The 25,464-nt window shown below is 45.4% G+C and overlaps 1 protein-coding gene across 4 annotated transcripts in view; it reads left to right on the top strand.

Moving 5' to 3' along the window:
- TNRC18 (trinucleotide repeat containing 18) overlaps window positions 1–25,464 on the top strand; it is a 109,551-nt gene that overhangs the window by 55,585 nt on the left and 28,502 nt on the right. Inside the window, exons 10-18 of one of the 4 annotated variants that reach the window (XM_054995628.1) lie at window positions 1,806–2,232; window positions 3,164–4,117; window positions 5,234–5,406; window positions 6,858–6,994; window positions 7,415–7,543; window positions 10,021–10,195; window positions 11,700–12,048; window positions 13,282–13,560; window positions 24,729–24,956. In XM_054995628.1, coding sequence (XP_054851603.1) covers window positions 1,806–2,232; window positions 3,164–4,117; window positions 5,234–5,406; window positions 6,858–6,994; window positions 7,415–7,543; window positions 10,021–10,195; window positions 11,700–12,048; window positions 13,282–13,560; window positions 24,729–24,956 — 2,851 coding nt within the window. Of the gene's footprint in view, window positions 1–1,805; window positions 2,233–3,163; window positions 4,118–5,230; window positions 5,407–6,857; window positions 6,995–7,414; window positions 7,544–10,020; window positions 10,196–11,699; window positions 12,049–13,281; window positions 13,561–24,728; window positions 24,957–25,464 lie in introns of all 4 variants that reach the window. The other 3 variants (XM_054995629.1, XM_054995626.1, XM_054995630.1) reach the window with 3 other exon arrangements.

The raw sequence follows: 25,464 nt of genomic DNA, 5'->3' as shown, positions 1-25,464 counted from the left end.
GGACATTAGCCCCCCCTCTGTTCAAATGCACTCCCTTTTCAAGAGCTGTTTTGCCCACGAACATGTCAGTAGAGATTCTTCCTCTCTCATTGGAATGAAGCCATCTCCACAACTGCAGTAAGCCCAGATTCCTGTGAACCAACTTTTTGCATCTGGACTCTGTCCAAAGTCTGTCTAGGCATATTATTATTATTATTGTTGCTGTTGTGGTGGTGGTTGCTATTAATGTCATTTATAACCCGCCTTTCTCACTGAGACTCAGGGTGGATTACACAGTGTGAGATTAGTGCAGTAAATTTCAAGGACATTTCCATAATCAATGTCATACGGTAATTAAACACAAGTTTACAAAGGCGTGGCATTAGCAAGGATCCAATGCAGAGTTGAAGAGATGCTGAAACAGAACATAAGCAATTCTAGGGCTGACATTAAACCACATGAAGCACAAGTAGGAGCACATATTTAAGACAACAGGCAATATGTAAGGCAACATAGTGGTGAAGTCTACGGTCCTTAACTCATTAGCGATGCATCTGAGACCCCCTCCCTACAATACAAAAGTCTTTTTGAATAATTCGGTTTTGCATTGTTTGCGGAAAGCTAGGAGAGTTTTGGCCACCACTAATTGTGGGGGGAAACTTTTATCACCTCTGTTTGCCAATTAGGAGGTCCCCCTTCTCTCCTTGTCTGAATAATAAATCAAGGCTTTAAACTTGGTGATCTTAGAAACAGAAAAGTTTACTGTGAGAAGTTCTCAAATAAGTCTGATGCACAGGCTATTACAGCAGGGTGCGTGCCAACAACCAGGTGGCACCTACCATCACACAGGCATGATGCAAGTAGACAACAATTGCCTACAGTACAGAGCATTATTACAAGAATATATACACAATCAAGTGAATATCTCATGATGTTCAGAACATGATAGATTGACAGGTCAAGATTATGTTTCCTTTCAGGTCACGTAACATAAACTATCAGAAAGACTCCGTAGTTACCTCTACATTCCTGAGCAATGTGATCCACTTATTTATAGTTACGTTGTGTTGTCTTAATAATTAATATGTATACAGTTTGTTATGCATTAACTTCAACATTTTTCTTAATGAGTAACCCTTTCCATGACACCCTTGAAATGTACATGTTAAGGTGTTATATTAGTTTGACATTTGAGTATTTTTACAAAGGTTATAAAAATAAAGTTTTTTAAAAAGAACATACCCAAGGCTGAGAACAGGGCAGGAAGGAAATGTATGTAGCCTTCGTTTGTTCTCAGAGTGCGGACTGCCTGTACGCAGCAAGGCCTTTGCGTTACTACAACCAAAATACAGGATGGAATGAGGGGGATGAGCACACAGGGAGAAGAGTTTTATTCATAAGTTCTTTAGTCAATTTAGATCACAGTCACATATAGAAAACAATAGAGCACCCCCAAAATTCCTCAACACTAATAAATACTGATAAATACTGAAATAAATCCTGAGGCTCCTGCCATGAGATTGCTGAGGAATAACTTCGGTGGGTATTCAATATGCCCAGGAAGAGCATCACAAGGGAAATTCAGCAGTGAGCTAAATACACCTGATCCGATCAGTGGGGTTAAGCACCTGTATTTCAGCACTGGGCTGTGTCCCATATGTGCATAACAATGCAATCCTAAGCAGAGTTAATGCCTTTCTAAGCCCCTTGACTTCCACAGTCTTAGAAGGATCTACCTCTGGTTGGAATTGCATTGCAAGTTTCTTTTCTTCCACCTCCCTTCCAGACTTTACCAAAATTTCCTCCTTTTCTTCCTCTCTCAACAGGAGAGGCTAAAGGCTAATGAGCAGCGAGTGGAGATGGAAGAGAAAGTCTCCAAGCGGAGCATGGACAGTGGAAAGGCAGGCTTCTCCTCCTCCGGCTCAGGCCTCTTGCCCCGAAAGCCTCCAGTGCTGCCTCACAACACTTCAGCATCATACAGCAAGGCTGTGAGTCCCCCTCCCCTGTCTCCCAGGGCTTCGCCTGTGTCTGGGCTCAAAGCTGAGGTTATCCAAAAGATGGAAGAGCCACCTACGCAGCCCGCCTTCTCCTACCCTGCTACTCCCATCTCCCATCCTTCTAGTCCGCCCCCTGCTTCTCCGCCCCCTGCCCCTGGCATCTCCGCAAAAGAGGAGGAAGAGCCTGAGAGCGTGGAGAAGAAAGAAATAGAGCGGGGAAAAGAGACCAACAGTCCCTACCAGGCTTTGTTCCCAGGTAAGAGAGCCAGGCTATGTTCCCTTGCATTTTATCCCAGTTTTCCTTCTTTTCTGTCCTGCTTTCCTCCCTTGTCTCTCTCTCTCCTGCCTGCCTGTCTTCCTCTCCAAGTAATGTAGCCCCATGCCCCTTCCACTGAAGGCTTAAGAACCATGAAACACACAGTGTTAGGCTGCATTCAGACAATAGTCAATTGGGGTTGTTTAAACCATTGTTAGTGCAATAAACCCTGGTTAGTCTACCACTCCTAACTTCCTAAGTGACAAATCCTGGATTGTGCATGAACCTTGGGCTGTCTGTTTCTCACCTTCTCTCCACCTCCACCACGGAGGATATCCACCCTATTCTGCTTTCTCTGGCCAGGTGGCTTCCAAGGATGGAGCTATTTGACAAATTGTGGTTTGTGAATCCAGATCTTGTAAGAAACCACAAGTAGTACCAACCACAGTTAACAATCCAACTACAAATCCTGGTCTGAAATCCTGGGGTGCTGCATTAGAATAAACTTGCATTAGAATAAACCATGGGTGCTGTGCGTCTCCCTCATTTTTTAAAAAAATAATCTTTTAACACTTCCTTGGACAGCCAGTTTGGTCTAGCTGATGGTATGCTTGACATAGGCTGGGGTAATGTGGGTTGTACTTTGGGCCAGTTGGTGTCTTTTAGCCAAAACTAACCTTACAGATTAATTGTGGGGATAAAAGTAGAGAACCGTATGCTTACCTACACTTCCAGGAAGAAAGGTAGTCTACAAGAATGTTTATTAATAATATTAATAGGTTATTTTCACAAACCTGAAGTCTAGACACATCTTTTTTATAAAAAAGACGCTGATTTATGTGATGCGGCTAGGGAATCCACCTGGAGGAAAAAGAACAGAAGCCTTTCCATGGATCTCTGTTCATCACACCAGCTGTTCTTTCTCTTGCAGAGATTCCATCAGGGTATCCATTCCAGTCCCTGCCCAACGCATTCAGAAGGCACTACCCATACCTTATCCAACCGGCTGCAGCAACGGACGCAGATGGCTTGGCCCCTGATGTCCCACTGCCAGCAGGGGATTCGGAGCACATGGCCCTTTCCCCAGAGGCCAAACCCATCCACCTCTCCCCATCCAAAATTGTCAAACCCATCCAGGCCGTGGAGGAAGAGGAGTCTTTGGAAGAACGGGTGAAGACTGAGATCGAGATGGATGAAATCCAGGAGGGTGATGTCTGTGATCAAGACGTGGACTCTCTGAACATGGCAAGATCCATCACGCTTCCTGTTCAGGACGTGGACTCTTGTGGCCTTCTGCTGCACCACGGCAAAGCCTTGAGTAGTGCAGTCGAGGAGGAACGACCTCTTCAGGATTGCCAACCCACTTACCAAGTGATGGCATGCCCTGTGGAATTGGGGACCCAAGAAGATGCTGCTAGTGGCACAGAACCTTGTCCGGTCCACCTGAACTATGAAGTGGGGTTGTTACCCAGGGACGACGAGCCATCTGGGATGGGCCTCACACCTCCACCGGAGGAGGCTTCTCTAGCCACGGAACTGCCTCACATCAGCTCTCCCCAGGAGAGGGAATTTCCCAGCATGCCTCAGGAAGAGGGAGAGCCACCCTTGGAAACGGCCAGCTACGGGGATGAGATTGTATCCTGCCCAGTCCCTCCTCTGGACATCACACCGGACGACCCACTGGCGGGCATGAATGCCTTAGCAGCTGCCGCTGAACTGCCTCAGGCATGTTCCTTACTGCCAAGCGACAGTGTCACTCAGGAGGCAGTGGTGAACCTGGAGGTGTCCTCGAGCCTGTCGCCCGAGCACACCTTCCTGCAGGGAATCACACTGCTGAGTGAAATTGCTGAACTGGAACTGGAGAAGAGAAGGCAGGAGGGTGAAGGTGAGCTGCGTTTCGACCTGCGTTCTTGTGCCCCAGAAACCCAGGAGGGCACCACGGAACCTATTGCTGAGTGTGCGTGCGTCAAATAAGTCCTGTAAAGACCTGATGGATGTCTTAGAGGCAAGGCCTGAGTCGGTCTGTGGAGAGATGCTGTGTTTTGCTCATCCACAAAACTGTCTCTGTTTCCAGATGGTTTTAGGTCTATTTATTATAGTCATAACCCACTGTTTCTTTAGAGAGCTCAGAAGGCAGTTTACGTGGTCTCTCCCATGGGGTCCCTGGCCAACAATGGCTTAGACTGTACCACGATACAACTTTGGTGGCTGTTTGCTGAGCCAAACTGACCACACCATGTCAGGAATGCCAGGAACTGGGAGAGGAGAAGGGTCATGGGCTGGCTTGGCTTTGGGTGGGTGGGTGGAATGTCAGCTCTCAAGAACGTGCCTTTCTGGAACAGATCAAGATTTACTTAGCCCAGCATTCCCCACCCTCCACCCCATAACTGAGGTGAGGACCAGGGCTGGATCCTAACATAGTCAGTGGGAAGGGAACGTATGGAAGGGACCTGCTGCTCCTGCTATAGTGAGCACAGCAGTGTGGCAACAAGCACTCAGTGGCAGAGAGGACTCCTGTTCAGAAAGGACCATCCTGTTGCATGGCTGTGGGGTAATGTCACCTTGTCCTTTGCTTGCAATGTTCTGGGTCCCATTCTGCCACTGGGAGGGGGGGTGTTAAAGGGGGGCTCCAGGTCTAGAAAGGCTGAAGACTGCTGCCCGAGACAGTTCCCTTTGTGCCTTCTTGAGGCTTACCCATTCTTGGCTGAGTTTGGTGTAGTGGTTAAGAGGTTGGTGTCGTGGTTAAGAGCATGGGACTCTAATCTGGAGAGCCGGGTTTGATTTCCCACTCCTCCACTTGAAGCCGGCTGGGTGACCTTGGGTCAGTCACAGCCTCTCAGAGCTCTCTCAGCCCTGCCCACCTCATAGGGTGTTTTGTTGAGGGGGTAATAATGGCATACTTTGTAAACCGCTCTGAGTGGGCATTAAGTTGTCCTGAAGGGCGGCATATAAATCGAATGTTGTTATTATTATTGAGTGACCGATTTTGTATCTTAAGCAGACGTAGAGCGCTTTGCTGCCCGGCCAACCTTGGAGAGCCTTTTGGCCGCCAGCACTCAGATGCTGATGGAGGTCCTTTCAACCCCCTTTATGGACAGCCTGAAAAACATCCGTCTGCCTCGAGAGCTGGACCCCAACAAAAAGTACAGCTGGATGCAGAAGAAAGATGAACCAGTGAGTAGTCCTTTGGTACCGGCTTTAGGTTTAAAGGAGGGAGGGAGGATAAGGGGCATGGGAGAAATGTGTCCAGGCCATGGGCGAAAGGGGAATCCGTGCAAAGGTTCAAGGGAATACAAGAGATGAAATCAAACAGGAGTAGAAATGTATTGTCGAAGGCTTTCACGGCCGGAGAACGATGGTTGTTGTGGGTTTTCCGGGCTGTATTGCCGTGGTCTTGGCATTGTAGTTCCTGACGTTTCGCCAGCAGCTGTGGCTGGCATCTTCAGAGGTGTAGCACCAAAAGACTGTCTTTTGGTGCTACACCTCTGAAGATGCCAGCCACAGCTGCTGGCGAAACGTCAGGAACTACAATGCCAAGACCACGGCAATACAGCCCGGAAAACCCACAACAACCAGGAGTAGAAATTTTTGAATTCTTTCAATTAATTTTGTGAAACAAGGTCATGCTGGCTTCATGCTACTGGTCCATCTTATTAGTGGCTTTCTGAGGCTTACAGCAAAAGAACTTTTACTCCTTTTATGCGAGGAGTCGGTGTTTGAATTTGGGATTTTATAGATATGAAGCAAAAATTCTTGTCACAGAGCTGTGCTGCACACCCATGACTGTAGACTCACTGGAGATTTGATCCAGGCAAAAGATGGTTCCAAAAGTAATGATTGAACGTTGTTGCTAGTAATAAAGACTTTGTATTTCTTTTAAATATTTCTTTGTCTTACTTTTCAACCAGAAGATTCGAAGACAGTCAACCCCCACCCAAAAACTGAAATGTCATCTCAATAAAGCACTGAACTCAGATGAGATACTAAATGAAGCATTAAAATCAGTAAAAACTCAACAAATGATAATAATCAAAACAGGCATCAGCTCATTAGAATAAGGAATAATCTAGAGTTATTTTTAAGCAGATTCTCCCACCTTCCCCAAAAGCATACATGCAAACAAAATTATAAAAATCAGATCTCATGTACAATGGAAAGAAATCAACCCAAAATGCTGCTATAAAACCAGGTCTTTTTTTCAGTGGGAACGCAGTGGAACGGAGTTCCAGCACCTCTTAAAAATAGTCACATGGCCGGTGGCCCTGCCCCCTGACCTGCAGACAGAAGGGAGTTTAGATCACTCTCCGCGCCGCCAAGCAGCATGGAGGGCAATCTAAACTCCCCTCTGTCTGGAGATCAGAGGGCGGGGCCACCGGCCATGTGACCATTTTCTCCGAGGGCAGTTTAAACTTTAAAAAACTCCCCCCTTGTTCCAGCTGACCCAAAGTGACATCATTGTGTGGTCCTGAGTTCCACCACCACTTTTCCCAGAAAAAAAGCCCTGTATAAAATAATGTTCTAATCCCATGTCAAAAGCTCAGGAGCTCAAGTGCATTCTTGTCTCTTCGCTCACCTGTTTTGATTCCCCCTTAATCCTTACTGGTCGACTCCCTTCCTCGTCTCAGATGTACTCCATCAAGTCGGCTATTGGGGAAATGGATGCTATGGAGCTGGACTATCGGATGAGATTGGCCGAACTTCAAAGGCGTTACAAGGAAAAACAGCGGGAGCTTGTGAAGCTGCAGCGCCGAAGAGACTCCGAGTAAGTCACTGTGGGGACCCCCTTTTCTTGGCTGGCCAGTTGGGCACCATGATCCGCCCTCTGTAGACTCAAACCACCTTGGCCTTCCCCATCCCCGTCGTGGTACATTCACATGCTGAAACGAGGCTTGTAAAGCATCAAGGAGGGAGAGGCACCCTTACGACTTGTGGATGTGAGCGGCACTAGCTGTGTTTTAGGATTGTGTGGGCGCTCTGCTGTTTTTAGCTTTCCTGGTCAGTGTAGAGGTTTGGTGATTGATTGTAGAGGCTTAGTGATTGAGTCTCATGGCTCAGGTTTTCGGTTTGTTCTTCGTTCCATTTTTTAAAAAATTGCTTTCCCTACCCCACCAGTTTCTTTATTTTTACGTGTTTTCTTTTAGTTCCTTTTGGTTTAACAGTCAAGCATGTGGTTTTTTTAAAGGGAAAAGCATGACGAGAAAAGTAGAAGCTTGGGAAGACGAGGCCCAGGAAGGCCCAGGAAGAGGAAGCACGGATCCAGTGCTCTGTCGCCCCCTAAGGAGAGAGGGAAGAGTGACGGCAGGAGTGGAAAGTAAGGCGGGACTGTGGGGAAGCCGGATACAGCAGGGTCACCGTCCTGGGATGGAGGAGGTGGGACGTCGCAGCTCTTGTTCAGCGTGACGTTGAATTGGCAGCGGCCCACAGGTTGTATGGAAGGTTTTGATGTGCGTGGCGCTGTAGCTCACCCACACAATAGATTGTGCTGAAGGACAAAGTGCGTCCAGTGTAGCGGGGCAGCAGAGTCCAGCCAGTCCCGCGCATAGCGTGGCTGAACCAAGGGGGATGGAAAGATGATCCAATAGTGGGAAAATAGTGTGGCAGGTGAGTGGGCACTAAACTAGGCTCCGTGGCTTGGGTGTGGAACCCTGAGTCTGAGAGTGGCTTGTGAGCCCCCCAGGGTTTTTTGAAAGAGCCCCAGAAGTCCTCTGTGAATCAGTGTAGATATTGTGGTCTTGCTGTGTCTGGTTCCTGGTGCTCTCTCTTCTTCCTTCACTCTCATTGTTGCTAGAATTTTGCTTCTCACGCCCAGTGCGTAGATCGTTTTTGGCTTGTTTTCAGTTTTTTTCCCCTTTGCTAATGCAGGAGTTTAAGAAATTCCGGCTTGATTGTGTGAAACTGGTTGATCTTGCTGACTTGCGTTGTTTCCCTGGGTGAAGCCAGTTCTTAGCCCTATGGGGATTATTGCCAAGGATGTATAGGGCAGTTTGTGTGTCTGTTTCTTGCTGTCAATGTCCTGTGGTGTCTTTTCACAAAGCAGCATCCCTTCTTTGTAACACCGTGTTTTGTTTATCTGTGGTGGTTGCCTGCAAGGGAAGCTCAGTGCTACCTGGAACTTGGAGTGACTGTGTGTGTACTTGTGCAGATATGATGAAAATGTTGAAGAGGGCGATCTCCTACATTCAAGGAGTTTGAAAAACATGCTTTCTAAACCCAAATGGATACGGATTTCTCTCTTTCTGTTTCTTTTTTAACACTATTTATTTGTTAGCAATATTTATGCATAATAATGATGATGATGATAACAGTAATAACACATTATAAAGAACATGAATAAAACAGTTAATTAATGATCAAGGAAGAACTAATGATAACATTAACCAGTGGTGTTCCAAAATAGGCTTGTTTGGATTAGTGAGCATTTATGTAATCACATCATACAGAATTTGGGTGGTGGGTGAAATATTTATGCTACATAAGTGTATGGACAGAGTCACTGTTGGATAAGTTGTTGTCATTTCTGCTGTTTCTAAAGAATCCAACTAGAATCACGTCTGCAAGAATTACCCATTACAACGTTGGGTGTTCACCATGGTCAGTTGCTGCTCCAGCCCAGAAAGATGTACCAGCAGTGCTAAGAAAAGTGGAAGACAAGAATAGGAGAGGGAAAGCAGGAACTGAGCCAGTGGGAGAAGAAGTATGGGGGAGATGCTCAAAGAACCAGCCAGGGCAGGGCATGGGGGCAGGAGGAAGCAGGTGTGGGAGAACTTCAGATCGTCGAACAAAAGAGATAACGGCAAAAAAGAGCAAGCAGGGTGGTGTAGGGAATGGAGCTGGAGCAAGGGGGACAATGCGGGGGGAGGGCTGGTGAGAGGATGGGTTGCCTGCCCCCCCCCCCACACTGCTGCTGTTAGTCACACTCGCTTTCCATTGTAATCTGCTTTTACAGCTGGGCTGTGTGTGACAATTTGTACACGCCTCAAAGGGGCGCAGTGAGGAGGTCTGATAGAGCCTTTCCGAGCACGGAGCTGCTTCTGTCTCTCTGGTACGAAGCTGGGCGCAGAGAGAGAGGCTGAGTGAAGAGGAGGGCCCTTTCCCCATGTTGCGCCCTGCCGTGTTACTTCACAGGTGGCCTACCTCAGCTGGGCACAAAGAGACAGGCGGCCAGGAATGGCTGATCAGGGATCAGGAGCCAGTCCAAGTGTGCTCTTGCTTCTCCCTTGGCAACAGCATTTTGGACCACGACATCTGATCAGCACAGGGCATTTTTTTCAGCAGGAATGCAGGGGAATGGAGTTCTGGCACCTCTTGAAAATGGTCACATGGCTGGTGGCCCCGCCCCCTGATCTCCAGTCAGAGGGGAGTTGAGATTGCCCTGAGCGGCGTGGAGGGCAATCTCAACTCCCCTCTGTCTGGAGATCAGGGGGCGGGGCCACCAGCCATGTGACCATTTTCTCCGAGGGCAACCCACTGAGTTCCACCACCTCTTTTCCCAGAAAAAAAGCCCTGGATCAGCATATCCACTAGTTCTGTATTATTGTAGAAATCACAGAGCTGCCAGCCGTGACTGCAACTTGAACTGCAGGTTTTCATCTCCTTGACCTTTTGTGTTTGGAATCTCAAGCCGATGCTGCCGTGGCCTTGGCTCTTCCTCAGTCACCACTCAGAGCATCGGATCATGGCCATGAAGTCCTTTGCACAACTTCATTTTCTCTTCTGTGTATGTCTTTGATCCTTCAAGGTGGTGTAGCTGATTCCTGGCCATGCTGATTTTATTTGTCTGGTTTTCAGGATAAGCAGGTCGTTGCTGCTCTCGGAAGACTCGGAAATGGGAGAAGGAACACGGAAAAGACACAGGGGCTTCCTCCTTGATGAGGAAGAGGACATGGAGGGCAGAAGTGGGAAGATGAAGAGCAGGAATCGCAGCTGGGATGAGCATGACATGCTGGCGAGCTTTTCCAGTGAGGTCAGTACCTCTCCCGCCCATGTGAGCGAGTGCCGTTTTGGCTCACCGACTCACAAAACCTTTAAACTCCAGACTTAGGCTTGAGTCTGTGTGAACATTTCCAAAAGGGAATTGTCACCAGATGGTGAGTTTTAGGGTTTCTAAAACATCTTCAGGGTGCCATCAAACGTATTTCGTGCATTCTCAGAGGAGCTTCACTTTGCCAGGCTGAATCATCAGGGACAGTTTTCCATGATGGGATCAAAAGGCCAAATAATCTCGTGTCAACTGTGACAACTTATTTGACAAATGAGCTAAGAAGTGAGTTAGGCCCACAGATGGTCTTGCTGATTATTTCGGGCTTTATGGATGAGGATTTGAATTTGGGTGTGGAATGAGATGGATATTTGCTTCTAGCCACAGCTGCGTAAACAACAGAATACATAAAATGCCCATGTGAGTCTAAGGTCCCCAAAACATGGCCCCTGAGAAAGGTGTTTCGGAGTGTGGTGGAACTGTAAACTCTCTGAGGCAAGGCTGGGTGGAACTTACTAGGAGGTGTGTCATCACGTGTTGTCAACTCTCACCACAGGGCTTAATTATCTACCTCATGGAGTTGTCTGAAGTACGGATGTGCTTGAAAAAATCTTTGCTAGTCTAAATCAAAACACTCTTGGTTTTCCTCAGAAGTTCCTTACATATCATAATTGAGGAAGTATCTCTCCCTTCATTCACTTTGCTCGAGGTTTTGTTGGCAACTGCATATGGAAGCTGAAGTTACTGAGAGCTTATTTTCTCCCAGTAACTAACTGATGTTTAATAGTCCCCCCCAACTGCAGGCCCTACCATGTCAAATGAGAAGGCTTCTGGATAGTGCAGTAAATGCAAAATGAGCCCTTAGTGAAGTGCAGGCATGAAATAGGTCCTAAAATGGGAGTGGATAATCCTGCCTTTCGTCTCTCAGTCGAAGATAACTGAGAGTAGCACGGCGTTACCACCAAGCTGCTCACTGCGAGGTAACTTCTGCCAAGAGAATCCTCAAGGAATACTCTCTGCTTTTGCTAATTGGCAGCATGTAGGGGGGAAATAATGGAATTTACTCTTTCACCTCCATCATGGGCTTCTGGTTTCACACCTGGGTCTGTGGTTTTCAAAGTCTGTTCTGAGAGGAACTGTGAGGCTTCTTGGAAGCTTCTTGATAAGGGCAGAAAAAGTTCCCTGAAAATCTGTTTTCCCACCACAACTAAACTTCCCATGCAAATGTGCACATCTTCCCGGTTCACCAAGATATTAGTAAGATCCAGTGGGATTAGCCAGTGTCACGTAGGAGCTGAGTATGTGCCCTTGAATATGACCCAGAATCCTCTGCAATCCTCTAGGGACTCCATGGCAGACAAAGTCAATCTGGAAAGGACTCCCTGAAGGCCAAAAGACCATTGAACTGAGTGAAGTCAGACATAAAGGGAAAACAAAAGGTGTTTGCAGTGAATTCACCTGTGCCTGTTGCGTTCCCTCCTTTCTGCAGTTAAAGATTAAGAAGAAGAAGCTGGCCTCTGACCAAGAGCATCTGGTGAGCAAGCTAGACAAAGCCCTGTCGCTCTCAAGGCACAAGAAGTTGAAATCCCCTTTTAAGTGCATGGACAGCTCTGGAGGGAAGCAGAAGAACGGCGGATGTGGTGGCAGCAGATACCTGTTGCCTCATGAGGAAAAGAAAAACTTGTCCAACACCCTGAGCTTCTCCCTGAAAGCCTCCAAAGAAGGTAAAAACAAAATAGCTGCCAAAATGAAGAAGATGGAGGTGGGGCTGAAACTCAAGGGTCACCTGAAGGTTACCACTTCACCAGCAATATCTGAAGTTAGCAGCTATTCCTACAGTAAGTGACTTGACAGGTGCTGTTGTTGTTTTGGTTGTTTGTCTCCATATATGTTTCTGGTTTTGTCAGAAGTAAAAGTTTAATCTCTTAAGTCTCTCAGTGGCCATAACTGAGTTTTGTTTTGTGGTAGGGTGGGGTGTGGGAAGTTGCTACCTTGATTCATAGGACGAGGAATAGTCAGACCTGCACGATCTCAGAAATGATTTCACTGAAAACAGGGGAAGGATTTCTCTCCATCAGCCAATGCGATCAGCATTCTGTTTCTAACGAATTCTACCAACCACATTGTAAACAAAGGAGGGAAAATCATTTTCTTTGCAGGCTCAATTCATAGTACTGGTAGCTGCTTTCATGTGGCTAGATCCCATACTTTTTCTGGTAAGCGCCAAAAAAAGGAATCATGTGACCAGGAGAGAAAAGCTGTTCATTCCCGCACTAGCATTGCCAATTGTCACAGAAAAAAGATTGGTTCCTGGTTGGTTCGAGATTTCTACAGTGTGAATCCTGTTGCATTGTTTATTGGATCGCCCTTCCTTTTGATTGTATTGACTTACTCTGTGTAATCTGTCTTGAGTCCTAGTGAGAAAGACAGACTATAAATAACAAAAAAATTTTTTTTCAAATTCAACCAAGCTGAGTGATCATGGAAGTGGGCAGAGTGGCATGGGATCTGGCCTCGGGATTAGCTGTCACGCCACCTCAGTAATCAGTGAATCAGACATTATATTGGGTGGGGGACACGTTGCCACACCCTGGAAGTTGATATTGTACCATCTTTCTGCATTTCCGTTCAGTTGAGGTGAAGGAACAAGCGTGTGGTTTTTGTTTGTTTGTTTGGCTTGCTCTTGTTTTTTTCTATGAACATGTGTGTCCATAAAGGCGCAGGGCCAGGAGAGGCAGGGTGGGATTAAGATGCTGGGATCATTTCCTTCTTGTCTGGTTGTGCTTACGGAAGAAGATGATTTTTGGAAAATCTGGTCACTTGGGGAGCAAAGCGCGTGGGGGGGGGAGTTCCTTTTCATCTTGTGTAGGTCCCTCTGCACCAGATAGAATCAGTCCTGTTGTCTTGAGAGAAGTGAAATTTGCTGTAGTGTTTCCTCTAACCAAGTGTCTTCTCAGACCTGTCTTTGTGCTATTTTACCTTTGAGAGAGATGCGAGCAGCAGATGTGTTGCTAACTTACCATTTAACAACAAAACCTCCCCTCCCACCCCAAACCTTACGTTGTCTGCAGATACAGATTCAGAGGAAGATGATGAATCTCTGAAGGACGAGTGGCCTTTCCCACCCCCATCCAACTCCAGAATGAGACTCCCCAACCTGTATGGTGCAGTGGGCCAAAAGACCAGCAGGATCGCCGGAGGCCTCAAGACCTCCAAGAAAGGCATACCTGTTGCTAGGACTCTCAAATCTAAACTGGCCACAAGTCGGAAGCAGCAGTTTTGTATGGTGCCCAGAGAGGCCGAAGTTGGATCTTCGTTCAGCGATTCTTCGGAGGACTCGTTTGATCAAGGTTACTAGATTATAACACAAAACAAAACAAAAAGATCAAATAAGTATCCATGTTTCGAGTGAGTGAGAGAGTGTGGGAAGGGGTGAAGGGGAGATGGTTCTATAGTCCGCCATCTTGAACAATACTGTGATCAGCCGTTTTTGGATGGTGATCTTTTTTTATTTTGGCTTATATGGCCTGCTTTATGAGTATACCTTTTATATATAAAAAAGAATTTGCTTATGTCACGAATGATATTATTAGCTGGCTCTTCTTAGAGCTTTCAAATCAATTGGGGCTTTAGTCCCCACCTTATTCTCCCTGTTCTATTCCCCTTCTCTTCGTACGCAACTTTTTTTTTAACCTTTCATCTCTTGTTGCTATTGCTGTTGCTGTATGTGGCTTTTAAAAAAATTTAATTTTGGCATGTGTAGAGACTTGGGAGGACGTTTGTAAAAGTAGAATACATGTTGTGTGGGAGTTTCCCCCCCCCCCTCCGTGATGTTTGTATTTTGCAATTTGGTACCAAGCTTTGTATTAAAAGTATCCAGTCTGTTTTTAACTAAACCCGTCTGCCTTGTCTCTCTTCCTGTGTCTCTCACTAGGTGATTTAGCTTGCTGCTTCACTTCATTCCGCTGTCCCTCATCATTCCCAAAGAATATTAGAAAAGGAATTAACCAAATTGCGATGTGTTCTCTATTATTCAAATATCCCTGGCTTGCAACTCACTTAAGGTGCTTTATTTTCCAGGAAGAAAAGCAAACCTACGCAATGATCTCTCCTTTTCTTTGAAAGGAAGCCCAGTTCCTTAACATTGCCCAGAGATGTTATTCAGCTGGGGGTTTGTTTTCATTTTTCTTTTGAAATGTTTGTGGCTCCCCCCGCCCCAAGATGTATTTTGGAAAAGAGATGGGAATATCAATAACCTTGGTAACTTTTTTCCCCTTTTACATAATGGCTGAAGTATGTAAAATAAAGCCAGTTTTTCATTGCCAAGTTTAATTGGGGTCTAAGCAGTTTAAAAATGCAAGACTTTTTTTTTTCTTTTTTCTGCATTAATTTTTTTTAGCCAAGCAGATTATGAATATTTCAAATTATGTAACAACTGTGCAATGGTAATGAAATTACTAACTAAATATGAAAAGCAGAGTAGGGAGAGAGATCTGAGTGCTGCTTCTGTATTTTTTAAATCTGCTTCTTGTGAGATATTCTTGCCCATGAAGAAGGGTGTGGAGGGGGAGACAGAAAAAGAGAAGCACAGGTGATGAATTCCTGGGAATGTGCATGTAGACCACAAAGGATTTTTTTCTGGTTTAGAGTTCACTTACTAAATAATAGCCATATAATGGCCATTTTCACACTGCTTACCGGCCACGGAACATCACGCCAAGCTCCTGGAACGACAGCATCTTCCTGGCATGATTTCACGCAAAGTCGCCCCAGGAAGACACTGTTGTTCCGGGAGCTTGGTGCGATGTTCCGTGGCCGGTAAGCAGTATGAAAATGGCCAATTTGAATGAGTCCTCTGACTTAGAAACTTACCTCCCTATAAGAGGATGGCTTGTCTGGACTGTGAGCTGAGTAATGGGGCAGGGTAGATGTTGAACAGCATAGCTGAGGCAGTTTCTTGGATGAAACAGGAAGGGCTGCCATAGAGCCCTCCTGGTGGTCACAGAAAGCTGTTTTGAGGCTTTTGATCTTTTTAACCTTATTTTTCCTGACCTCTTTCCCCTTCTGAACTAGCTCAATTTTGTCAATCAGAAATACAGTACAGCACTTAGTAAAATGGTGGTTTTTGTATATATGTAAAAGGTTCTGAAATAATGTCATGAAAAGCTTTTCCAAAGAAATTAGAATTATATTATTTTTAAAAAACAAGCTTTAAAATATTTGGAGGTCAGTCAGAACCCAAGAAGGATTTAATTCCATGAAAAGGCCAGTGTGACTTGCAATAAACAGAGTCCTTCCTATGCTATATACTTCAAGTCTTAACCTGTCTTCCCCCTCCCCTTCCACTAGTTTTATTTTAAGTTTTTTTTTAATGCAGATCTTGGTCATAGCAGTTACCTTTTTAGATTTTCTTGTCATTAATGAATTTTTTGCTCTTGACAATCAAATAGACATTTGCTCTCGGTTTGCCTTTTCCCGAGATAGGGTTTTAGGAAACAGTTGTGGGGAGAAGCTGATTTTCAAATATTGTGCATCATTTTGTAGTAAGAACGGAGGGGGGAAATGTGTATAGGATGGGGGTGGGAAGGGAGGAATCTGGACAGATGGAAAGTTTTTTTAAAAAAGAAAAAAAATTATGAATGCATAGTATATATATTTATATATATATAATTCTATTTTTTCTCTTCTGATGAGTTTCTTTTAAGGGATATTTGGGTAATAGTGTATCTGATGGCTTTCCCTATTTTACTAAAACCATTAATAACCTCAGCTTTTCTAGCGTGCTTGCTTTCTCCTTGCAGCTGCTTGGCCAATCCCTTCACCCCCGACCCCCACCCATGATGCTTTGAGTCTCTATATCGGCCCCTTGCATTTGTTCTCGCGCTCCACTAAAGAAGCAAAGTGATTGGCTTTTGGAGTAGGGCAGACACTGCTCAGCGAAGGGTCCCCTATTATGTAGGTAGGCAAAAGTTATCTCCTCTTTTTCTTTATAACCTCTGTTTAAAAAGAATAATTTTTTTAAAAAAACCTGAGTGGTTTTGCTGTCTCAAGTTTACTCCACCCCATTAAGTAAACAATGCTGAAATTTTGTGGCACTTCTGAGTTTGGAGGGTTTTCTTCCTAGTATAAACCTTGAGAATGATGGTTAAAATAAAATCTGATTCATTTTGCTTAAAGAATAGGGTATGTTTTTGCTGAGGACTCCAGAAAAACTTCTTGAAAATGTCCTTAAGGCTTCTATTTCCCATCCAGGCAAACTGGCAGTGGAAATATGTTCAGGGAGCAAGAAATACCTGCAGATGGGAAGATACACCTAAGACTTCCCCAAAGGATTTGCTAGTCTCCTTAGCAGAGTTTTTGTGATTCCTTCTCCAGCACAAATTTCAAGTGACAGTTCCTCAAGTGGGAAATTGGACAACGTTTTGAAGTTGTAATAATTGGATGTCATTTTTTTTAGATGACCCTCAGTTTATGAATTAATTAAACTATTTACATCCTGTTTTTCCAACCTGAAAGTTTTTCATAATGATGACTGGCATAGATTGGAGTCACCCTGCACAGGATTGAACAGTCAGTGCAATTTTGTCCAGAAACTGAGCTCTTTCAGGAATTTTCCTTTGCAGCCTCCACTGAAATTAACCACTCAGCTGTTATTCAGCTCTCATAGGTGCAATGGAGCTTGCTAGAGTTAGCAGCACCCTTTTCTCCAAAAAGAAACTATCTGTCCAATATTGATTTCCCAGCCTCTTCCATAGCATGAAGAACAACTTTCCTCCTGTTCTGATGTGGTTACAATGAGTATTTCTCTGCCACCAGCAGCCAGTTACATGGAAAAGGGTTGGGGAAATGCAGGGCTTTTTTTCAGTGGGGAACACGGTGGAACTGAGTTCCAGCACCTCTTGAAAATGGTCACATGGCCGGTGGCCCCGCCTCCTGATCTTCAGACAGAGGGGAGTTTAGATTGCCTTCCACACCACTGGAGCAGCACGGAGGGCAATCTAAACTCCCCTCTGTCTGGAGATCAGGGGGTGGGGCCACCGGCCATGTGACCATTTTCAACCGAGGGTGATTTAAACTTTAAAAAACTCCCCCCTTGTTCCAGCTGACCCAAAGTGTCGTCATTGTGCGGTCCTGAGTTCCACCACTGAGTTCCACTACCTCTTTTCCCAGAAAAAAAGCCCTGGGGAAATGTATTCCTCAGTGCCCTGAAGACTCACGTCAGGTTACAGAAGTAATGTTACAGTAATGTTACAGAAGGGGGTGGGTGACTGTGAGAACCAGTTAAGGATTAACTAACACGGGGCTGCCATTTTCAGCAGATGCCATAGTTTTAAATATCTCTTTTAATACCACGAATAGAAGCGGATTAAAAAAAGATTCTTGCATCAGGTATAGCCTATGTGAAATGGGTTCCTTAGCAGCAGCTTTCATGGTCAAAACTAGCCAGGGTTGAACTGAATAATGCCCTCGCGTTTGCAGAACAGATTGCTGGTCATAGACCCTTGTTTCCAGTTCCTACTAATTTTCTCCACTCCCCTTCACTGCGACTGCCAGTGCCGCATCCGTTCTGTTCAGAAAGGTCCCTGGGCCCTAAGGAGTAACTTTTCCAGAGAATTGCTGCAGGAAGGAAGTTCCAGTCCTCTTCACTTTCGGTCTCTAGAATCCAAGCCCACGTGTAGCATCGCCTTTCTTTTCCAAATTTGCTTTGTTTTAATCTCACTCTCTCCCTTCCCAGTGCCCTCAAAAGTGACTGCAAATCAAACGTTATGCAGTTTTCTAGAGTTCTGAAGGACATTTCTAAAAAAACAATAATAATTACAAAAAGTCTTTTTCTGGAGTCAGCAGCGTGAAACAAAGAGTTTTTTAAAACGGGGTTTGGTGCCTTTTGCATCTTGAAAAACAAAACGTTAATATTGCTGGAACTGGGCTGGCCAATCTAAGCCACATGCAGAGGACCCAATAGCTGTCTAAAGTCTGCCTGCACGTAGCCAGCTTTGTGTGCTGTCTGTCTGCTTGGCAATATGATGAAATTGTCTTGTTTGCTGTAATCTACAATATATATATATACTCACAATATATATATTTCAATACACAATCTTAAATGTACATTTCTACTCCACCCTCCCTGCTCATCCCATGCCTTAGCTGTTCCCAGTCATCTTGTTACATTTATTTGTGGTAATTTTTAACAAACGTCTTGTCTATTTTTTTAATCAAGTTGTTGTTTCTTCCACTTGGACTGCTTTCTGGGGGGAAAACAAGCCATTTTTTTTCCTGGGGGTGGTAGTGGAAGTTTTGGTACTGAATTGACAAATACCACGAGCAGGGCTTTTTTTCAGCAGGAATGCAGTGGAATGGAGTTCCGGAACCTCTTGAAAATGGTCACATGGCTGGTGGCCCCGCCCCCTGATCTCCAGACAGAGGGGAGTTGAGATTGCCCTCCACGCCACTGGAGCGACACGGAGGGCAATCTCAACTCCCCTCTGTCTGGAGATCAGGGGGCCACCAGCCATGTGACCATTTTCTCCGAGGGCAACCCACTAAGTTCCACCACCTTTTCCCAGAAAAAAAAGCCCTGACCACGAGCAAAACATGTACTTGATTATTGGCGCAAGCAACTTTGTCCATGCAGACTGTTGGATGGCGTTGCATGCTGAGAGTTCTTGCCGGAATTCCAACTTTCATTTAAAAAAAAAAGAATAACAGCTTACTAGTCCTCGTGATTAGTTGTGGTAATAACCTGATTCATTTAATGAGAGAGAATTTGCAGGCACTTAGTTTATGTTAAGTATACAAGAACTCCATTGTGCCTGCTCTGCCCTCTGTACTGACTAGCCATCAATTCAATATTTAAAACATTAAGAAGAATGACTTTTCCTACAAATCAGGTGGTAATTAGAACAGTGCTTTTCTGCCAATGTCCATATAGTTTCGTTTTGATGTGATATCTCATTCAAATATCTCCGAATCCCCACATTCCCTAGCAATGAACTGCAGTGCACTATCAAGCCCCAAAAATGGACTTGACTTTGTTGCTTTTCAGCTTCATTATTAGATCAGAATTAAGCCTGTAAGCAATGTTTGAGGTCTAGAGACATATATTTTGCAAGACTGGGCAAGTTTTTTTAGTTTTCACTTAGCTCCTCAAGCTATGTGGGCAGTAACTCTGGCCCTGCCCTTCAGAACCCCGTTCGTAATGGTTCGCTGAACATACCCGGGTTTTTCAGCTGATACAAGGGACTATCCTTGGAAGGGGTTCCCTGAGTCTCCCCAGTTCCCTTGGGGAACATCTGTCTGTAACCCTTTAGGTACCACCCACAATAATCTGTCATTGATGAGCAGCTATTAAATCAGCACAGCTAATGGTAAAGGATTATGTGTGGAAGTATCTGAAGTGATATTTGGAGCTGATCACATTGCCTGCTCTGACATGTTTCCATGGGTATGAATCTATTGTACTTAATTGAAGGCTACTCATCAAAAGTGCATGAATGTGTTTCACCAGCTTTTTAAAAAACAACAACAGCATTACACAATTTGGTGATGTTTGAAAATGTTAGCATATGTACCAGTTGTGACAATAGACTATTATCATATTTATGGAACTGACTGTGAATGGGTGTGATTTTTCGGTAAGCACAAAAGATTAGCATAATGTAAGTATAAGGGAGAGTTGAAATAATTTCTCTCCTGCCCTTCTAGACTCTCAGGGAAAGCAAAACCCCAAACTTTCTACTTTTAACCAGCACCTACTTTTTTAAGGAGTAAGTCATGAGATCTTGGGGTTAGGCTGTTCTCCAGTTGAAGAAATCTTAATTGAGTAACCAATTAAAACTCATAGATGAGTAGATTAAATCTGTATAGTTTTGCATGTGAATTGAAATGAGAAAGCATGCCACATTGCACACGGTTTTGGAAGAGGCAATCCATCTGATGTGAGTGGGTGGGGTGGTGGTTTCTTGTAAGGGTGCTTGCCACCTGTGGTAGTTGTAAATATTAATATTAAATTTAAAACTATATATATATTTAAATCTGATTGATTAGGGTCCCTTTTTGAATCTGTCAGAATGTTTTAATCACTTAATCCCATGAATCATCTAAATGTTGAATCCCAGAAAAGTGCTGTTCGTTGCCAGTAGTGACAAATAGAATAAAAGTTCAGTGGTAGACCACATTCTTTCTTTCTTTCTTTCTTTCTTTCTTTCTTTCTTTCTTTCTTTCTTTCTTTCTTTCTTTCTTTCTTTCTTTCTTTCTTTCTTTCTTTCTTTCTTTCTTTCTTTCTTTTACTCCATTTATACATGACTTTTCTCCCAATGGGGACCCAAAGCAGCTTACAACATTCTCCCCTCCTTTGATTTATCCTCACAACAACCCTGTGAGGTGGGTTAGGCTGAGAGTGTGTGACAGGCTCAGGGTCACCCAGCAAGATTCCAAGGCAGAACGGGGATTCGAACCTGGATCTTCTAGATACTAGACTATCACTGTAACTGCTACACCATGCTGGCTGTATGCTATGCATATAGATGGTTTCAGGTTCAATCCCCACCATAACTCAAGAAGTAATTTGTATGCAAACCCCAGGAGTATATCTATATTCTGTCACAGTTCAACAGTGAACTTCCCAGAGCTTTTGGTGGTTGTGAGTTTGGCTCCCTGGTTGCTTCTGCTTTTTGAAGGCTTGCCTCGCTTGTTGGGCAGTGGATAGTGCCTGAAAGCAGTGGTGGTGTGTTTCATGTTGGTGAGATGGTCCCATATCAGATGCAGAATATTCTGCCCGGGGGCAAAGAACTGTGATTGTCCTGAATGCTGCCTTTTCTGTGCCCAGCAGGTATTATAGCATGCACGCAGATCTGGTTAGAATGACATGACATAAATTTACATGTTTTGTTCGTCTTCTGATGAAGGCCAGTTTTTTCAACATGGTCGATGTACAGTGCCTTTTAAGCAGGGCTTTTTTTCTGGGAAAAGAGGTGGTGGAACTCAGTGGTGGAAATCAGGACTGCACAATGACATTATCTTGGGTCAGCTGGAACAAGGGGGGGAGTTTTTTTTAAGTTTAAATCACCCTCGGCAAAAATGGTCACATGGACAGTGGACCCGCCCCCTGATCTCCAGACAGAGGGGAGTTTAGATCACCCTCTGTGCCATGGCGCAGAGGGCGATCTAAACTCCCCTCTATCTGGAGATCAGGGGGCGGGGCCACCAGCCATGTGACCATTTTCAAGAGGTGCTGGAACTCCATTCCACTGCGTTCCAGCTGAAAAAAAGCCCTGCTTTTAAGTAAACATTTGGGAAGCAGATCAGATTGGCCTGTTTAGATTTTTGGGCTGAAAATAGACCTTTTAGGAAACCAAAGTATTTCCTAGAAACCCTCTTCATCATTGAGAGTGTTTGCTTTTTCTCAGGTCCCTTCACTTTAGTTGTTTCTCTGATCTGCTGTACGGTGCAGAGTTGTTTTCTGCTGCTCCAGAAGGTTGGACCAGAACCAACGGGTTGAAATTAAATCAAAAGAGTTTTTGGCTAAACATTAGGAAGATCTTCTTGACAGTTAGAGCAGTCCCTCTAACAGGCTTCCTCGGGAGGTGGTGGGTTCTCCTTCTGTGGAGGTTTTTAAGCAGAGGCTAGATGGCCATCTGACAGCAATGCTGATCCTGTGAACCCGGGCAGATCATGAGAGGGAGAGCAGGAAGGGTTGCATCAGGGCTTAGTTCTCGTGGCCCCTTCTTACATGCCCAGGCTGATCGCCACCTTGGGGTCAGGTAGCAATTTTCCCCAGGCCAGTTTGGCTAGGGATTCTGACGGTGTTTTGCCATCTTCTGGGCATGGCGTAAGGGTCACTATGTGTGTGGGGGGAGGTATTTGTGAATTTCCTGCATTGTGCAGGGGGTTGGACTAGATGACTGCAGAGGTCCCATCCAACCCTATGATTCTTTCTTTGGGGCTATGGGCCTTATCCTCGGTTGGGGCTTCTATGGTAGGAATCCCACTACGTTGGAAAATCAGGGATCATATAGGGACTGTCATGATGTAACGATGCTGTAGAGCCAACTCGATTTGGTTATGTGCTGCCACTGCCACTGAATGCCACCGTTAGATTGAGGTCAATGCTTCTGGGATTGGTTACGTAGGAGGTCCTGGCCAATCAGGAAGGCATTGAAGCCAGTAGGGACAAGCAAAGCTCCTGTTCCTAAATAGGCCATGATTCAGTACTCCTTTTCAGCAGTCCCTGAAAAATTGCCAGAAAGAGGAGTGTGGGTCTCGATGCTGACAAGAAAGCTTGTGGACTCCCCCCACCCTTAATTTAGCTCTGCCTTATAGATAGCTTCACACTTGCCTGGCCTTTGTCAGAGCACCGGATATTTAACAGAGAGGGTCTTTATTGGGTCTGACTCTAGGAGTTGCCCTTGTAACATGCAAAGTAAGTTTTTAAGATGAAAAGAGTGTCTTTGAGTATGTGCAAATGCAAAACCCAACTGGGTTAGGGAGCACAGATTCCATGGCTAAAAGTGCACCTTACAGGAATGTTTGAATCCTGGCACCTGTAAGAATGCCCCAATGGCTATATGAAACAGCTTGAAATGCCTTGTTTGTTTGGCTGCATAGTGGGGTGAGGGAAACTGAGTGGCATTACTCCTGTGCTGAGGTGATTGATATGTGTCAGCTGTAGCAGAATCCTGTGATGGTTTGGAATTTTCAGTACAACACAGGAGAAAATGCCAGTTTGGTGTAGTGGTGAAGAGCGCGGGACTCTAATCTGGAGAGCTGGGTTTGATTCCCCACTCCTCCACTTGAAGCCAGCTGGGTGACCTTGGGCTCGTCACAGCTTCTAGAAGCGCTCTCAGCCTCACCCACCTCACGGGGTGTTTTGTTGTGGGGATAATAATAACATACTTTGTACACTGCTCTGAGTGGGTGTTAAGTCATCCTGAAGGGCAGTATATAAATCGAATGTTGTTGTTGTTGTTATAATAAAAATGACAAAGCAGTGATCTCCCCATGCCCAGCTCAGAATAGCTAGTGTCTGCCTACTGGTTCATTGCTAGGCAAGTGGATTTTACTTTATCTTTGGCACTGCTAACTTAGCGTCTGTGGCAATGAGACACAGGCTGTTTTCACACTGCTCACCGGCCACGGCAGTTCTCACACAAAATCACACCACAGAGAGAATCCTAAGATTCAAGGCCCGTCTTCATCCAATGTGGTTCTTATGAACCTAGATGGAGAATGGGTTATCCATGTGGGTGTAGGGGTGAGAGTAAGTGGGATTGATAAGTATGCTGCCTGTCTCTCTTTCCCACTATTTCCTAATGCTTGGCAAATAGTCCGTCTTTTAAAAACTGAGCCAGATTAGCAGGGGTCTGGCCTGGGTGAGGGGAAGTTAGCAGCGACACCTGGCAGGGCGGACCCAGAGCTCCGAGCCTGCTGCAGGTGAAAGCTTTAAATCCAAGAAGCAATGGAGGCAGATAAGCATATTGTCCATAATGGGTATTGGCATTCTCACATCTACGTGAGACTGAAATTTTGATAGCAAGGGAGTTGAAGTTTGCAAAAAGAGAAATGCAAGTTAGGGCCTGTCCACCAACAACCATTTTTGAAAAGACATAAAGTAACATCCCTGAATGAGGAGCTGTGGGTTGGGTATTCCCTTTGGTTGTGTTGGATCCCTTGACTCCTTTCCGCTCAGTCCTACTCTTGTGGAGAAAGACTGACAGAGGCGGAAGGGAGTTATCCGATCCTACCCTCCATCACTGCCACAAACTGCTGCTCAGGTAGTCCCAGCTTTGCCTGGAGATTTCTCTGTACTGTTTGGAGTCATTCACTGGCTACCAACAGTATGAGGTGGGGGGGGGGTCACCACCTTCCCTTTGTCAGAGCTGCATGTTGAATAGCAAGCACATGTTGATAGGCCAGCATCAAGAAAAGCTTATATGAATCTTAAGTAACGGTGGAAATCAGACTAAGCCCCCCCCCCCTGTGATTTCAGAGATTTTATCATCATTCACCATCCACACCCTTTCCCTGCCTATCTTCGCAGCCACAAGGACTAGCAACTTGCTTTTAAAGAAATAAAGTTGAGCTTTTCAGGATGCTGAATGCTGTGTGTGGTCAGTGCCTACAACATTACACAGTGTTTGTGTGGCATCATAGAGTGTACACAGCCCCTCAGTGTTCAAGGGACTTAAGGTTTGTTGGATCTGTTCAAAGGGGGGCCTAGGGATGCTTTGTAGATGTGTGGATGCAAGCAGTGATTTGCATTTTCCAGGGGTGCCTGATCTCTGTATGGATTGTGCATTTGGGGGCATGGTGGTCTGTAATCTTTAGTCTGTGGTGGGGCTTCCCTCGACTCCTGCTCTGCTCTTTCCCTATTGTTCCTTGCAAAGACCAACCCCCCCCCCCCCCCCCATCACATTGTGTTTGCTGAGAGGGTTGCCTGCCATAGAGCTGGGCTTGAAGACTGAATGGTTGAAAACTCATTTGGACTCGTAATGGGGTCTTTCTTCTGTCTCTTACATACCAGATTCTACCTCAGAAGAGGAGGAGGAGGAGGAGGAGGAAGCGGAGGATTATAGGCTGGCTGGAATCGAGAGGCTTTCGCCCCCTGCTTTGGATGAGAGTGGCCTGGGCCTGCTTGCCAGGTTTGCAGCCAGTGCCATGCCAAGCCCCATCATCCCACCTTCTCTCTCCATAGTTCAGCTGGAAGCGAAGCAGAAGGCCAAGAAAAAGGAAGAACGACAAAGTTTGATGGGTAAGTTTGCTGTGGCTCACTGGCTTTTCCATGCAGATTCAACCCCCGGCTTCTCTCCATCTTGAAGGACTTCTACTACCAGAGTTGAGAAAGGCCTTTGTCTGATCTTGGAATGTGGCTGCCGACTTGTGGGGTAGCCTCAGAGTCAGTATAAAGCAGCTTTTGTGTATTTGTCTATCCCGCTTTAGAGCCCAAGTATTGGTTGCTACAGCTTCCCACAGGATCTCTGGGAATACTCAGGCGTTGTGATAGCCCTGTGTTTGTCTCACCTGGTGTCTGATTATAGATTGTCCAGTGAACTGGGGTTGGCGCCAGAGTGGAATTTCAAATGAGGCTGTGTTCCCGGTTTGTGAGTCACAGTTAACTGTGGCTTGCTGAGATGTCTGAATATGCAAACTGAGTATGCAGAGTAGCAAATGCCTTGCAGCCACCTGGCCATAAAGATGACTGCACGGAGATAGCTCCCTCCGAGAGTTTCCGACCTCCAGGTGAAGCCTGGAGATCTCCC

The sequence above is a fragment of the Eublepharis macularius genome, chromosome 12, assembly GCF_028583425.1.
Source record: "Eublepharis macularius isolate TG4126 chromosome 12, MPM_Emac_v1.0, whole genome shotgun sequence".
Lineage (NCBI taxonomy): Eukaryota > Metazoa > Chordata > Lepidosauria > Squamata > Eublepharidae > Eublepharis > Eublepharis macularius.
Note: the sequence above shows the minus strand (reverse complement) of the source record. Positions and strands in the feature narration are given on the sequence as shown.